We start from the raw sequence: 15,137 nt of genomic DNA on the forward strand, positions 1-15,137 counted from the left end.
CTTCTCTTTCCATCATTGCAGTGCAGGTATGTGGTTTTTAGCGAGAGTTTCCTATCCAACTGAGATCACAGTTCTGATTTCTCCCCATTCCCTTGCCACTCCTCCTGCTCCTCCCCCCAAAATGTCTTCGGATCCAATATAATCTGGCACAATTTTCTTAAGAGGAAATAGATCAAGACTAGGATTAATGGGTTGGAAACCAGAGAGATTTCTCCTCCAAGACAGAAGAAGCTCTCTAACAATGAGATATGGTTAAAAGTAGGGGGGATGGTCTCCTGAAGCTATCCCCCGGTGCCATTTCACCTTTAGAGCCCCAAGACATGGCATGTAGCTGGGGAGAAACGCACACCCCTGTTTTACTCATGCTTCCAATCTAGTGAGAACAGACTTGTGGATGAAGTGTTCCTGCCAGAATTTTTCTCCTATTTAGGAATTATTAATGTTATTGGAACTAATAGGGGGTCCTTGAAAATTCTCTTTGTTCACTTCCATTGGATAGAACTCAAATGTGTGTGTGTGGGGGAAGTAGAGTAGCCTCTCTCTGGAGGTACTGGGCTGCCCTTTCCCAAAGGTCCTCAACTTGTCAGGACAGGATGGAGAGGAGATCTTGGTTACCCACTGATTGGGCCAGGGGGTCTGTGAGGCCCCTTCTGGCTCCACGAGGCTATGGAGTGTTCATCCAATCGATTTGAAGGCCCCCTAAATTCACAGGGCCCTTGATCTAGAGAACATCTAATTTACTTTCTTCCCTTCTTAATTAATGACAAATCTAAGCCTAGGGACTTATCCAAAGTCACACAGAGAGTAAGCAGCTGTGGATTTGAACCCAACAAGCATTTAATAACCTCAAGAGGAGTCACTTAATCATTATTGGCCTGTTCCTCAACTGTCCAAGGGCATAATAACAGTATCTACCTCAGACTATTATGAGAATTAAATGAGACATCTGTTGTTTGTCCTTCGTTTTTGACGAGGATCCATGACATCAAGGGTGACGTCTTGACTTTGGTGTGAGTCGGATTTAAGCAAGTCCGAGTCCTACAAAGTCATCAGTCTCATTCTCTCTTCCAGAATCATTAAAATTCAGTGGCAAATATAAGGAAGGAGGTGGGGGGAAGGAAGAGGAATTGGAACACAAAGTTTTTCAAGGGTCAATGTTGAAAAAATTATCCTTGCATATGTTTTGAAAATAAAGAACTTCAGTTAAAAAAAGAAAAGAAAAGAAAGAAATTCATGGGTAAGACAAAAGTCAAGATGTCTGCCGATGGCCCAGCCTTTCGGTGGATGACCTCGCCTTCTCTCTCTGACCAAGCTCTAAGTACTCCACGGAGCCTGCCTCAGCTGCTTTTGGAACAAATTGTTCTCATTCACCCAGTCTGACAAGGGAAGTCTTCACATGCTTGGGATAGACATTCCCTTAACTCACTGATGGTTTTGTAACCCATTGGTTACTCTCAACTTGGTTCAGTTCATGGGCCAAGACAGCTTATCTTGGAGCTTTGGGAGAGAATTGGGGGAATGACGGGGACCCCAAAGATGGATGAGCAGCCTTGAAAAGTGCTCAGCCATCCCTCACATGGGAGGAGCTAGTCCTCCTGGAATACCCAGACACCCCAGAGTATGTGGTACATAGCATTAGATAAATGCTTTTTGCCTTTTCCCTTTCCCCCTAATTTACTAGGAAGGACGCACTGTGCTAAGTAGTTTGTAGATATCACAGGAATAATGAGATAAGAAGCAATCAAATCCCTGCCTTTGGGAAGCTTCCATTTTATAGTTCAGAGATGCATAAAATGCTATTTGAGGAAAGAGTGAGCACTAGAGCCTGAGCTGGGGGTTGGGAGAAGGGGAATCAGCAAAGTCCCATTTGAATCCTTCCTTCTGTATTTGAGATGGGGCCGTGGGATGGGATGGAGACTTTGGAGAAAGGCAAGGGAGGATGACTACCTACATCCTGCTTCTTTCCCTCCATCCTTGCCCACCAATCCAGTAACTTGGGGAGGCCCAGACACCTAGTACAGTTCTTGCCATTCCCTGCCCTCACCCCAGAACACAAGGCTCTATTTCATTGGCTCTCATAATAGACAACAGGCTGGGGTGGGTGCTGTGGCAGGAAGGGTTCTTGAAGGACAAAGAGGCTTCATTGGCGTTTCTGGGCCAGGTCCGGCATGGCATGGGACCCATGTCTCAAACTTGGCTCCTGAACCAAATGCCGGGGGATCAGGAACTCTGGGGGGAGAGATGGCAGCTGGGCTGGAAGGGCTGAATCTGGGGCTGAGTGGGCAGGGATGGAGAAACTTTGGGTGTCCGCTCAGGCAGCCATGGTCTGGGAAACCCAAGGGGGAAGAGGTGGCTTTGAGGTTGTGGGGAACGAAATGATGCGGGACCTGGGAGCAAGGTCATCAGTAATTGAGTCTCTCCTGGAAGGGCTGTTGGACCTCCTGAGTCCCAAGAGTGTGGCACTTTTCTGGGAAGTGGGGGCTTTGGGTCCCCTGAGGAGAGGTGGTAGAAAACTAGGGTTTTCTGCAGACAACATTTGGATTGAGACTGAAGGTTTGCCCCTGGGTCTTCTGGCGAAGAGAAGGCCTGGATTATGAACTCATCTTCCCTTCCAAAAAAGAGGGGTTCTAGACTCCGCCCTCAGAACAGGGAGGTGCAGGACCCCTGGAGTTCTGAGTAACAGGGCATAGGGTTTGAGCTGAGATGGGAAGAGGGGGCCTCTGGGAGTGGAGAATGAGAGATGGCTTTCTGTAGGCAGCTGGGGCACCTGTGCCCAGGGCACCCGCAGTGTGGGCATTCAGAAACCCAGAGGGCTCTGGGACTTCCTACTGCGGCTCTTCGATCACACCCACTCCAGGGCTTGCCGGTCCCCCTCCCCCCTGCCCTGGGGGTCCAGGCAGCTTCTAGGGGGCTTAGGTGAGGAGCTTCGGGCATAGGCCGCCGCCCAGGGCGGGGGCGGCAGCGGTAGCGGCAGCAGCGGGCACAGGCGGCTGATCAGGCGACTGTACGCGGCCGAGGCCAGCACCAGCAGCGGGGGCAGCGTCAGGAAGCCCAGGACAATGAGCGCCGACGAGCTGCGGTCATCCAGCAGGGCCCGGCAGGGCCGTGAGTCCGAGCGCAGCACCTGGAGGGGGAAGGACGGAGGTGGGCACGGCAGCACCGCCCTCACCGCGGGAGGGGGCGGGGCACAGACGCGGCACCCCCCCCCCCCCCCCCCCCCCGCCCCCCCCCCCCCCCCCCCCCCACTGTATGAGTAGGAAGGGGTGGGACACAAACAACATCTTCCTGCTCTCTCTAACCTTTCTGGCCTGGACTGGGATTTCCTGGAACCCCAGTGTCCTCCCGAAATTCCCTGTCCCCCTCTCTATTCTCGGATCATCAGGGTCCTATTTAAATCGGCCCTCCCCCACAGCCGGCTCTCTTCTGGCTGTAAGAGCAAGGGAGAGGGAAAAGGGGAGACCCCCCCCATTACTGGGATCCATTTCAGTCCCCATATGTTAAGGACCATGTCTAAGGGCACTGTAAGGGGCATGTTCCCCCAAGATCCTCCACAGCTGTGGATCATGGCATCTGAAGGAGCTGCAGGGCAGCCTTTGCTGACACAGATGTTGCAGACTGAGAATGAGATAAATTGGAGGCAGAGGGAAGAGGAGAGAGGTCAGACAACACAATGGCCTCTCAGTCTCCTTGTATCACCATCAGCTCCCGAGAAGAGAAGAAAAGGTCTACCAGAAGTAAAGCAGCTACTTTGTGTTCCCAACAGCCATATCTTCTTTCTCTTCAGCTTCCATGTCTTCCTCGAATCCCCCCTTTACCTCCAATCTATCCCTGCTCCCCCAACTTCTCAAAAACTCTCCCCTTCAACCTCCCTCCTGCTCTAGACTCAGGTTCCATCACCACAACATTGGCTTGGAGGGCACCCTAGCTAGGGGGGAAACACAATGGCCAGAACTGCCTGACCAGAATCAGGAAGAACTGAATTCAAAAGGGACCTCAAGGCAGCTAGATGGCTCAATAAATAGAGCACCAGCCCTGGAGTCAGGAGGACCTGAGGTCAAGTCTGGCCTCACACACTTACTATTTCTTAGCTGTGTGACCCTGGGCAAGTCACTTAACCCTAATTGCCTGGGGTGGGAGGAAAGAAGCGTTTCAAATGTGACCCTGACACTTAATGTCTCCATGATCCCAGGCAAGTCACCTTACCTGTTTGCTTCAGTTTCCTCATGTGTAAAATGGGGCTCATAACAACCCTCATCTCCCAGAGTGCTTTTAGCATAGTGTCTAGCACATATAAATACTATATAAATATTCTCTTATTTTTATACTAGCTCCCCTCTCCTTGTGGATCTGGATCTGCTTCCTACCGACTTAGCATCTGTTCCTCTGTGGAAGAGGAAAGAAGGATGCTGCCCAGAGTGTAGGGAAGAAGGGGAAAGGGGAGACCCCAGGCCGGAGTGTTTCCCTATATAGAATGTAAACTCCCTGAGGGCAGGGACTATTTCAGTTTGTTGGTCTTTTTTTATCTCCAGAACCTGAAGACAAAGTGTCCAGCATGGAGTTGGTGCTTGGTACTCACTGACTACAGGGTAACAAACCCTTCACTCCCCCAAGAGGCCATAAAACTGAAACAACTAAACAAGATCCCTCTTTCCCTACACACACACACACACACACACACACACACACACACACACACACAGTCTGTCTGTCTCTCTCTCTCTCTCTCTCTCTCTCTCTCTCTGACTAGATCATCTTTGGCTCCCTAAAGCCCTTGTGGAGGCCCCATCCTTTTGCCATCTGGTGGCCCCTGGTACCAGGAGGGGAGGCTCTCTGGAATAGGGGAGGGCATCGAGCTGTTTCTTTCCCTCCTGCCCCCCAGCCTCGTACTAAACAATAGTTCTTCTCACTCTACAGAGACAAAGGTCTTCATGGAATCTCAGCCTAGTCTTAACTCTTTGGAACCAGATTCTCTGGAAGAGTTCAAGGATAGAAGCCACTTTAGGGAGTATTCTGCCCTCCCTGAGCCTTTAAAAAGCAACCCTTTTATAAGGCCTCCCCTGGGGCTGTGGAAGTTCCCAAATACTGAACCCCAGATTTGCCTGATGCAGTCCTACTTACCTGTTTTTTTATTCCAGTCTCCCAGAACCTGGGGCTGGCTTTGTTCAAAAATGGGGTTACCCAGATCACAGCCTAGACCATCCTATCATCTGTGCTTGAGGGCCTTTGGTCACCCATGTCCCGATTCTCCAGTGCTCTCAGACCCACCCACCCCATCCCAGGAGACCAGAGCCAAATTTTCCTTATCCTTTTATTTACCTCTCTGACTTCAGGACCTCTTCCCCCTCAGACTTCAGCCCTCTCCCTCCTCCTATATCCTAGAGTCAGATTTCCTCATTCCCTGGGTCCCAGCACCTCTAAATTCTCCCAATCCTCTGGCCCAACCTCTGAACCCAATCCAGGCTTCCCATCTTTGTCTCCCTCCCCTCCACCCCCTGCCCTCTCCAGTCTGTAGCTCACCCTGGAGTGACAGTGGAAGCCCACGTAGACCACAGCAGCCGATGGCAGCAGGGCCACAGAGAAGACAGCGAGAGGCAGCAGCAGATGGAGAAGAAGGAGTGTCAGATTGGCAGTGGCCAGCATCAGCGCCCAGAGGCAGCGCCCGGCAGGACCCAGGGGTTCTGGGCGAAGATGGGGGACTTTCAGGCGGAGGGAGCGGGGCCCAGGCAGCATGGGTGAAGTGTCGGATACCCCATCCTCCGCTTCGGCCTCCAGCTCCGTTTCAGACATCCTCTTGGGCCTGGTGCAGTCTTCAGAAGGCAGGAAGACAATTTGGGTGGTCTTGAGCCCCCTCAGCTCTCGTGGCTTTGACCTACTAGCTCCCTCTGGGGCATGCCCTGGTACTGAGGTGAAAGGGCAGTCTGGAGTCTTTTATCCTCTTGGGGCCTTAGATTCTGCCCTCTTCCTGAAAGGAGTCCTGCAGTATTTTGAGCTTGCTAGCCTTCCACCTTCTCTCCTGACCTCTCAGTCCATTTGGAGCCAGTGGCTTGGAGGGGTCTGGGCTCAGACTCCAGGCAAGGAATATGAGGATCAGTCATCTGCAGGCCACAGAGGTCCCCGTTGCCTCCTCGTTGAGTATTTCTCTCCCATCCCAAGGATCTTGTCCTCCTCACTCAAGCACAGCTGGGGCTACTTGGAGCTTAGAGCTAGAGGCAGTCTCAGCTCATTGTGATGCTTCTAAAGGCAGGGCTGCTTCCCCCCCACCCCCAGCCTTCCCTGCTCAGTGTCCCAAGTTCCCTCCCTCACCCCATGCCCACAGATGCCAATCCCTCTCACTGCCTCTGCTAACCAGTTCTAGTTCTAGAGGCAGGGTGGAAAATATCCTACCTTTGGGAAGAAGCCAACATCCCTCCCTTCACCCCCCAGCCTTTCCAGTGAAGAAGGGCCCCTAAAATCACCCTTCCTCCTTTATCCAGCCTCCTCCTCTTGCCCAGAGACTCATCCCATAGAACAAAGAAATTTTGAAAAAAGAAACAACCCCCAGCAAAGCTAATTAACACACAAAAAGAGATCTGACAAGATATACAACATTAACACCCATGGGTCCCCCTACTTCACTGAAGAAACAGGAGTCTTCTACATTTTCTTTGGGGCCAAACTTCATTTTCGTAATTTTGCAACATTTATTGAAAGAATTCATTCTTAAAACCTCCATGTTGTTGTTCATTCATTTTTCAATCATATCTGACTTTTGTGACCTCATTTGGAGTTTTCTTGGCAAAGATATTAGAATGGTTTGCCATTTCCTTCTCCAGATCATTTTACAAACAAAAATGGAGTGACTTGCCCAAAGATTACACAGCTAGAAAGTGTCTGGAGCTGGATTTGAACTAAGAAAAATGAGTCTTCCTGACTCCAGATTTAATTTGTTCAAAAATGGGGTTACCCAGATCACAGCCTAGACCATCCTACCATCTGTGCTTGAGGGCCCTTGGTCACCCATGTCCCGATTCTCCAGTGCTCTCAGACCCACCCACCCCATCCCAGGAGACCAGAGATAAATTTTCCTTATTCTTTTATTTACCTCTCTAACTTCAGGACCTCTTCCCCCTCAGACTTCAGCTCTCTCCCTCCTCCTATATCCTAGAATCAGATTCAGTGGACCTAGTGGTCCACTGAACCACCTAGCTGTTAATTTCAAGATTGCAGAAACCCCACTAAGGGGACTATTCAATTATGAATAGTGCTGGAAAAGGCAGCATGGTCTCATTCTGCTTCATACTTTTCTTCCCTTCTCCCCTCCCCCCCTCCATCCCCATCCCGTCTCCTCAAGCCTAGTCCCATCAGTGAGGTTGAAAAGGAGTCCCCTCCTGGAAATTTGGAAATATGTTCCAGCTTGAAAGAGTCCAAATTTATCCAGGAGGCAATAGGGAGTCATTCAAAGATATTTTTGTTTTGTTTCTTTTTAATTTTGTTTTCTAAGGAAGGATCATAATTAGACCTGTGCCTTGGGAAACTGATTTAGGCAGCTGTGTGAAAGATGTATTCAAAGGGGAAGAAGAGACTGTAGTCAAGAAGAGGGATTAAGAGACTATTTCAATAGTGCAGATGAGTGGGGGAAGTGGCGCCAGAAAATGGAGTGTCGCATCTTGGATGGTATCTAGGGGAAGGAGAAGGATATTAGACATGGAGTAGGGAGGGTATGAAAGGGAGAGGGGTAACCAAAGCCCTGGAATACTGAGCCTGGCATTGGAGACAATGAAAGGGTAATTAGGGGGATGGAAGGTAGGTTGGTGTGGTCCTGGAAACCTTGATATTTCAATAAAGGGGTAAAAAGAGGCCCGTCTATCAGAATGGATTATGGGACTGGCGGTGTCAGTGTGAAACAAGCTTCCAAAGGTCTTCCTCCCTGCAGCTAGTGCACTCTCCAAGTCCTGCTCAGACCTCTGGCTCTGGCCACCCATCTCTCTTCGAGTTTTTGTTACTGGAGTGCAAATGAGGCATAGGTGTTTAGAGTTTGTGAGGCATCAGGACCCACTCATTTATGGGCTGGGAAATTCAATATTTGTGGAAAAGTGAAGAATTTACAGATTAAGACATATTGATCAGAGACTGTTAGCTAACGTAGATCAAACCTATAGGCCCCAGTCATGTGATTTTAGATAAGCCCTGGACTGGTTCCATTGTCCAAAGAAGAGATTATGTGGCAGAAGCTGTATATCACCTTGTCTACTGCATTCCAGTGACCAAGTAGGGGAATAAAGGTTTAGGTGACCAATCACAACATATAGAGGGGTGGGATTTTGGAGATTCTTTGTCTGAAATGTATAAAAGCTGTGAACATTTCCAAGGGAGTGGCTCTCTCCTGCTGTGAATTTTGACTCACAGACCAGGATAGAGTCGAGATTAGAATCTCGACATTCTAATAAATAATTCTGCTTTCTATGAGTGATCTCTGAGTAGTCAATTTGGGTAGGTCATTTTGTCCCAAACAAGTATGTACATCCTTTGTCCCACTAGAGATGCCTCTTAGCTTGGTAGCTCTCTCTTTCCTTCTTTTGGCCACCTAGCATATTCTTCCTTGATTGATATTTATACCTTTTATACTTTTCATATCCTCCCCATTTATTGACAAATAAATAACCCCGATGGGGTTCTGGCTGGGAAAAAAAGTTTTTTTTTTAATTAAAATAGTTTTTTATTCATAAAAATACAGGATTAAAACAAAATGTGCTTTCTAGACTAATTCCTAAGGCAAACATGCCATATGTGTAAGAGGTTTTTTGTGATGTTGCCAGCATGTAATCTCATCATCCCTGCATCTAAACTTCTAAAGAGGATTAAGAAACTGTACCTAAGATTATCCAAGGGATAAATTTTGTCGTTTTCTGAAAGTTGTCCAAAGAATTGCCATACAAAATAGATCCCAGGCCAAGCTCTATTTGGTTGGACTGACTCAGATTTGGCTGGAAACCCTCAGTGTCTTTTCCTCCCAAATTTATTTATTTAGGTTTTTTTTTCTGACTAGATTAAAGAGATTATTTGCCTCAATTACTACCTAGCCTTAAGCACTGACTGGGTATTGCCTCAATCAAACTAAAACCTGTTAAAGATTTTAGCTTAAAAAAAGACAAAGTCTCTCATTAGATCCAGGGCCATCCCCAATAGTCCTGATCTATATTTTGCCACAGGACCCAGATGGCTCTGGAGGGGAAAGCACAGTCCTGGCTCACTGAAATCCAATTCATTTTTATGTCATGTGACATCCCCTCCCTGAAGTTATATCCTCTTTGAGAACAAGGACAAACAACAACATCAGTACAAGATTGCTATCAGAAATATTTTTTGTTACATAATATTTAATCATGCTCAATCATCTATTTAAAAGAAACTATTATGTTCTTTAATTTACCTACCACCATATACCATTTTCCTGTTGTCATATTAACATAATCCCTGTAGTCTTTATTGATACAGTGTTCCCAAATGGAGAATAAAGATACAAAGAACTTCTTTCTATTTTTAAAATGGGCGAGTTAAATTGCTATATGCTGATAAGCTGAATATTTCCCTGACCTTAATTCCACTCAATTGTACACGGGTAACATGTAAATAGTAAGAAAACTGGAGTAGATGTTTTTATCAGATATGGTTTATTTATTAGAAATGATCTTTTTAGGTTTGGCGATTGTCAATGCTGTAAAATTATCCATGCATATAACTTGTAAATAAAAAGCTATTAAAGTTAACCAAAAAAAATTTTAAATAAATAAATAAATAATAATAATAATAAAAGAGACGATCTCTTTTTTTTTAAATGGTAAACTGGAACAATGCATAATAAAAAAATGACATTTTCGTCAGATTTAAAGCATTTTCATCAAAATGGGCTTGAACATGTCTTTCAAACCCCTGCTGATCATAGTTTGGAGGAAACTGCTCATTGCACATGGGACACATCTTTTGATATGTTCTTCAGCCTTGTTCTGATTGTAACTGGGAGAGAACATTAATTCACAGAGGGATCACTTCTTGTGAACATCAAAGCTGGAATCAAAGCAAAAGCCTGTCCCCCTGAGTATATAGAAACTGAGTGGGAGGTTTTTCATCATTATCACTGTCCTCTTCAGGGTCTTCTGAACCAGGGTTTGTTTTCCCACTCATGACTCTTTTTTGCCTGAGAATTTTTACGCCAACCCAGTATAGAGATATACAAAATAGACACACAAATCACTGTTTATAACTGATAATAAATCATAAGCAATTTATTTTAAAACAATTCTTTGGTAAACATAATTTTATCACTTATTAAAAAAGAAAGCAAATTTACATACTTAGCAGATGGCTGTGCTTTTTTTATTTTTATATAAAGATTAAACCTTGGTGGCAATATTTGAGACCTTTTACTGTTGCCAAAATTTTCATGATCCCCATATCCAATTATATGACCCCACATGGGATCAAGATCCACAGTTAAAGAAGTTTTGTATTAAACCATCAGATTTGGGCAGGCTGTTTACAGATGGCCTTTGGATTTCTGGGTAAAAAACACTATCTGCTCTATCTCTTGCACCTTGGGGTGCATGGGGATTTCCAAACTGCAGAACTGGTTTCTTGTCTGGCCCTGAAGGCACAGGATCACTTTGCTCTTTGGGGGTGCCCAAACTCACTTGTAATTGCTAGGAACTCTGACCTTCTATGACTGTTTTGGCTTGATTTCCAAATCTCCTTTTAAGCTTCTTTTCCTCCTCTTCCTAGTGGGAATTTCCAAAGGTGAGCTCAGATCATTTATTTTTTTGTTCTCCCTGAACCAACCGATTCTGGTCTTGCACCTTCCCAAGCCATCCTGGCTGATTTCTGCTCCTTCTACTCCTGCCCTAGTCTGATTAGTTCATCAGCAGAGCTGCTACATTTGGCTCCTAGAGTACTTGTTTATATTTCTTCTACTTTTTGGTTTTCTTGGCAATTTCTTTGGTCATTTCACAGATTTGCCTTTTTGTCATCACCTCAGAAATAATCTTAAACATAATAAATCCCACTGTAGCAGCTGAGAGTTTTATGTTAATAGGACAGCCAGCCACTACCTCTGTATTGCATTATTAAGTTCATCTCCAGGATCAGCTACCTGTAATATTCTCTCTAAAATGTAATATTCTCTTGTTGGGGTTTTCTTGGGGTTCTCTGGGAGCAGTCTTCGTTTCAGTTCAGAATCATCACACGAGTAGCCAGGGGTTAAAGTCCAAATCCTTTACTGTCTCTTTCCAAGTCTTGTTGTCTCCTTTCCTGCTGCCTGGTTAGCTTTGTTATAGTCCAGATCCTTTATTATCTCCTTCCTGGGGCTGGGAGAGCCTTTCAGTCTGGCCTTGGTTTCGAGAGCTTGAGTTCCTGCCTGCCTTTTCTGCCTTCGGAATCTTCCTAACTGAATCCTGGCTGAGGCTCCAAGAGTTTCGAGTAAGCTTGTCCTTCTGGCCCTGAGAGCTTCTTGCTTATATGCCCCACACTGAATATACACCAATCAGTATATCACTAGAAAACCATTATTTGTTGTAGGATTAAATCAGTGCTAAACTAGATTTAACCATTGTCTCCTCAATTCCACTTAGTACCTTGTTTCAAGTTCTGACCCATAACATCTCCTTGTAGGATTAAATCAATCACACTGAACCATGCTTTAAATTAGATAACTATTGTCTCTATCAATTCCACTCATTTAGTACCTTGTAAGAATCCTTTGTTTCAAGTTCAGAGTTCTGATCCATAACAGCTACCTTTTGTCTTCTTACTTCTGTGCAGGACTCTGCACAGTTTAATGTTCAATTGATGAGTTCTAATCCCTCACTGACTTTCTAGAAGATCTTTATTCAATCTATAAGTCTCAATGTCCTTGTCTATAAAATGGGACTAGGTTAGATTTAATTAGATGGTTCAGTTCAATCTCTTTAACTATTGTTATATTTAGGATACAATAGATAAAAAGAAAACAACACAGATCTTATATTCAAGAAGGTGACATTCTACCGGCACTTTAAAAGACTGAGTTAAGAGAATACTAGAGGAGCCCAGACCTCATAAAGCTTTCTAGATCTCCAGATTTATGGGTGTTGAAGTCATGGGAGGAAGGAAAAGAAGCAGTAGCATGGTATGATGGAAAATATACCGTCTCAAGAGTCAGAAGCCCTAGATTCAAATTTTACCTTTGATGCTTAATATTGGTATGACTTCAGGTGAGTTACTTCTCTCCCTGAACCTCAGCTATTTTGCCTGTAAAATGAACTGGATTAGACTGCCTCTGAAGTTCATTCCAGCTAAGTCTATGACCTTTGGTAAGAGTAAATATGTGACTTCCTGTCATTAATAACACATTAAAACCTCTTCCTTGACATCAGAAGACTGATGTTTTGTACCTAGTTATCAAGCAGCTATTTGGGGTGCTTAAATAATGTATTCGGTCATCTTTCTGTCTCTGGACAATTTCTGTAGAGAGGAAAAGGGCCAGGATGCTAGCGGGGGTGGGAATGGGCTGGAGAACGGGCCAGGGAGACCTCAGTCTCAGAGAGGGGTAGCAGGGCAAATAATTCCCACCTGCCACTTCTCAATCAGCTGTTTCTCTAGCGTAGGGGTATTTGAGTTTGGGTTCAGAAGGAAACCTGTTTTGGTGGTCACACTTAAGAGGGAGACAAGTCATTGGCTTATGCTGGCCAGTTTAACTCTTTCCTATCAAATAGTGGTTGCACAAAAGACCACCACAAATAGCAAATGATGAGTAAAAACATTCTTTCATGGGATCAGAAACTGGAGACATTATTAGGATATACCAAAGAATATACATGAATGATGGAGCTCATCAGCTGGGAACAAGAGGAGATCTCAACTCAGACAAGGAAAAAGAATGATGGGAACAATCTCACCCAATCCCTCCCTTTTAGCAGTTTCTTAACGAAAATCCAGGGAAATGGGAAGGGGTTGCACTCTTCCAGAGACTTTTTCTCTTTCCTTCTTGGTGTGTCCCAGAGTCCACCTATCTCTCTGCAGAAGCTCTGGATCCAACTCAGGAAGGCTCTTGCTCTGCCCAAACCAAAGTTGAATTCAGAATTTTCTCTGCCATTCAGGAGCCATGTTCCCCTCCACATGCAGGTCCTTGAGTAGGAATTGGGTTCCATAAACCAAAACATATATAGCATCCTTCCCTTGAATCAGAGAACCTTAGACAAAGTGGGTTTCTATCAATTGAGGGAATGGTTGAAAAAGCTATTGTATGGGAAGACAATAGCTTGTTTATTGGGCAGTAAGAAATGAGGAACATGAGAAGATAAATTTGAGAAGACTAATAATAGCTTGTTTATTGGACAGTAAAAAATGAGGAACATGAGAAGTTAAGAGAAATTTGAGAAGACTAATATGAACTGATGCCCTGACAAATAAGTTAGAACTAGATGAATAATAGACATAAGGATTAAAGCTCTCTAAGTGAAATGATTGCTGAAAGGAGCCAAAACTCCGAATAATAGAAAAAATCAGTGAAAATTGCAGAAAAGAGATAATACAATATAACTCCTCCCTCAAAAGAAGTAGAGGGGAGTAGGGCTAGGTAGGACCATTAGGACAGAATTCTGTGTTTTTGCTTAATTAGTTGTCTTTATCAGGAGGAAAATTTTGGTCTAGAGAGGGCTAAACAACCATGTGTTAGAAATAAAATGCATAATAAAACTTAAAAAAAAAAATCCTAGGTGATTAAAAAGTATTCCTTAGCCCAAATTTTCTTGGCTCCCCCAAGCTGCATTGCCACCTAGTGAATATATGCAGAACTACACTTGCGACCTTAAGCAAGGTAGTGCTGTACCTACTCTGACCTCCTTGTGACCTGTGAAACCTGGGCAGTGGACCAGTGCCATACCAGGAGACTGTATTGCTTCCATTTGAATTGTCTTAGGGAGATTCTGAAGATCTCCTGGCAGGATATCAGACCCTCAGGTTCTTTCTTAAACTAAACTGCCAAGGGCAGTTTCCAACTCTACTGCAGAAGACACAGCTTCATTGCCCACCTTGCTAGAAAGTCAAGTGTCTGCTTGCCAGAAAGACTATTTTATGGAGGATTTGCACGGGGCAAGCGCTCACAAAGTGGTCAGGAAATGCGATACAAGGACACTCTCAAGGCCTCTCTTAAGAACTCTAGAATTTCTTTCCATATTTCTTATATTCTTCATATTCACCATTTTTATAATATATTTAATTATGTCAATATGCCATGATTTATTCAGCCGTTCTCCAACTATACATGTAAGTTGTCCCCACATTTTATTCACAATTACAAATAAAACAGCTATATATACTTTTGTACAAAAAAAAAAAAGAATTTTAGAATTGATTGTATGATATGGGAGATACTGACATAGGACCGCCCAGCATGGCGTGCCCTCGTTAGAACATCTAGGAGCAAAGCAGAATTGAAGTTTCTCAGAAGAAATACAAGGTATTCAAGGTTAGAGAAGCCTCCAAATGCTCATATGGACTAGTCATGTCCGACCTGTGGCTGAGCATTCCGAGTTTGTATTGATCTGATCAGCCACAGGTGGACACACTGTAACTCGACTCTAACGATGATGCCATTTTGGTGGTCTTCAAGTACAAAGGACAACAACCCACCAGCTGGTGTAGCCTCTCTGGCATGGGATGTGTGTTAGGGGTTAAAGAGACTGGGCCAGGGGGTAGAGCCTTTTGCAAATAATTTGGAATGCCCCCATTTAATAGGCAGAGACTAGTGCCATGAACAATGGGCCTGAGGTTCTGAAAGCTGAACAGAGTCGGAAGGTCTGATTATCTCTTGGCTCTTCTCCAAGAAGCAGAGCAGAATTATTCAGAAGGTCACAAGGGAGTCCATTTAAAAAAAAAATTAATATTTTTTTCCAATTACATATGTCACTTTTCAACATTTATTAAAAATATTTTCCCTCATTTTCTTTCTCTCTCCCTTACTACTTCCTCATACTCTTCCCAGAGAAATATATATATATATATATATATATATATATATATAGAGAGAGAGAGAGAGAGAGAGAGAGAGAGAGAGACAAGTATTTCATATGTAACCATGTTTGCCATGTTGAGAAAGAAAACAGACAAACAACCCCTCCTCCCTCTCG

The 15,137-nt window shown here is 44.7% G+C and overlaps 1 protein-coding gene across 1 annotated transcript; it reads right to left on the reverse strand.

Annotated features, from left to right (window-relative positions):
* Positions 1-1,184: 1,184 nt before the first annotated feature.
* On the reverse strand, positions 1,185-6,280 carry TMEM88B (transmembrane protein 88B). The gene is made up of 2 exons (XM_031963044.1): positions 5,518-6,280; positions 1,185-3,124 (listed from the first exon to the last, which is right to left on the reverse strand). Exons 1-2 carry the CDS (start codon positions 5,785-5,787, stop codon positions 2,843-2,845), a joined length of 552 nt encoding a protein of 183 aa, XP_031818904.1. The 5' UTR covers positions 5,788-6,280; the 3' UTR covers positions 1,185-2,842.
* Between the last annotated feature and the right edge of the window lie 8,857 nt (positions 6,281-15,137).

The sequence above is a fragment of the Sarcophilus harrisii genome, chromosome 3 (assembly GCF_902635505.1).
Source record: "Sarcophilus harrisii chromosome 3, mSarHar1.11, whole genome shotgun sequence".
NCBI classification, from domain to species: Eukaryota; Metazoa; Chordata; class Mammalia; order Dasyuromorphia; family Dasyuridae; genus Sarcophilus; species Sarcophilus harrisii.

Bases quoted from the DNA above. Each gene is read 5' to 3' on its own strand.
- TMEM88B (XM_031963044.1), bottom strand. From the start codon at position 5,787: ATGTCTGAAACGGAGCTGGAGGCCGAAGCGGAGGATGGGGTATCCGAC. The intron at 3,125-5,517 runs GTGAGCTACAGA...TTCCCCCTCCAG, and splicing joins GCTTCCACTGTCACTCCAGG to GTGCTGCGCTCGGACTCACG.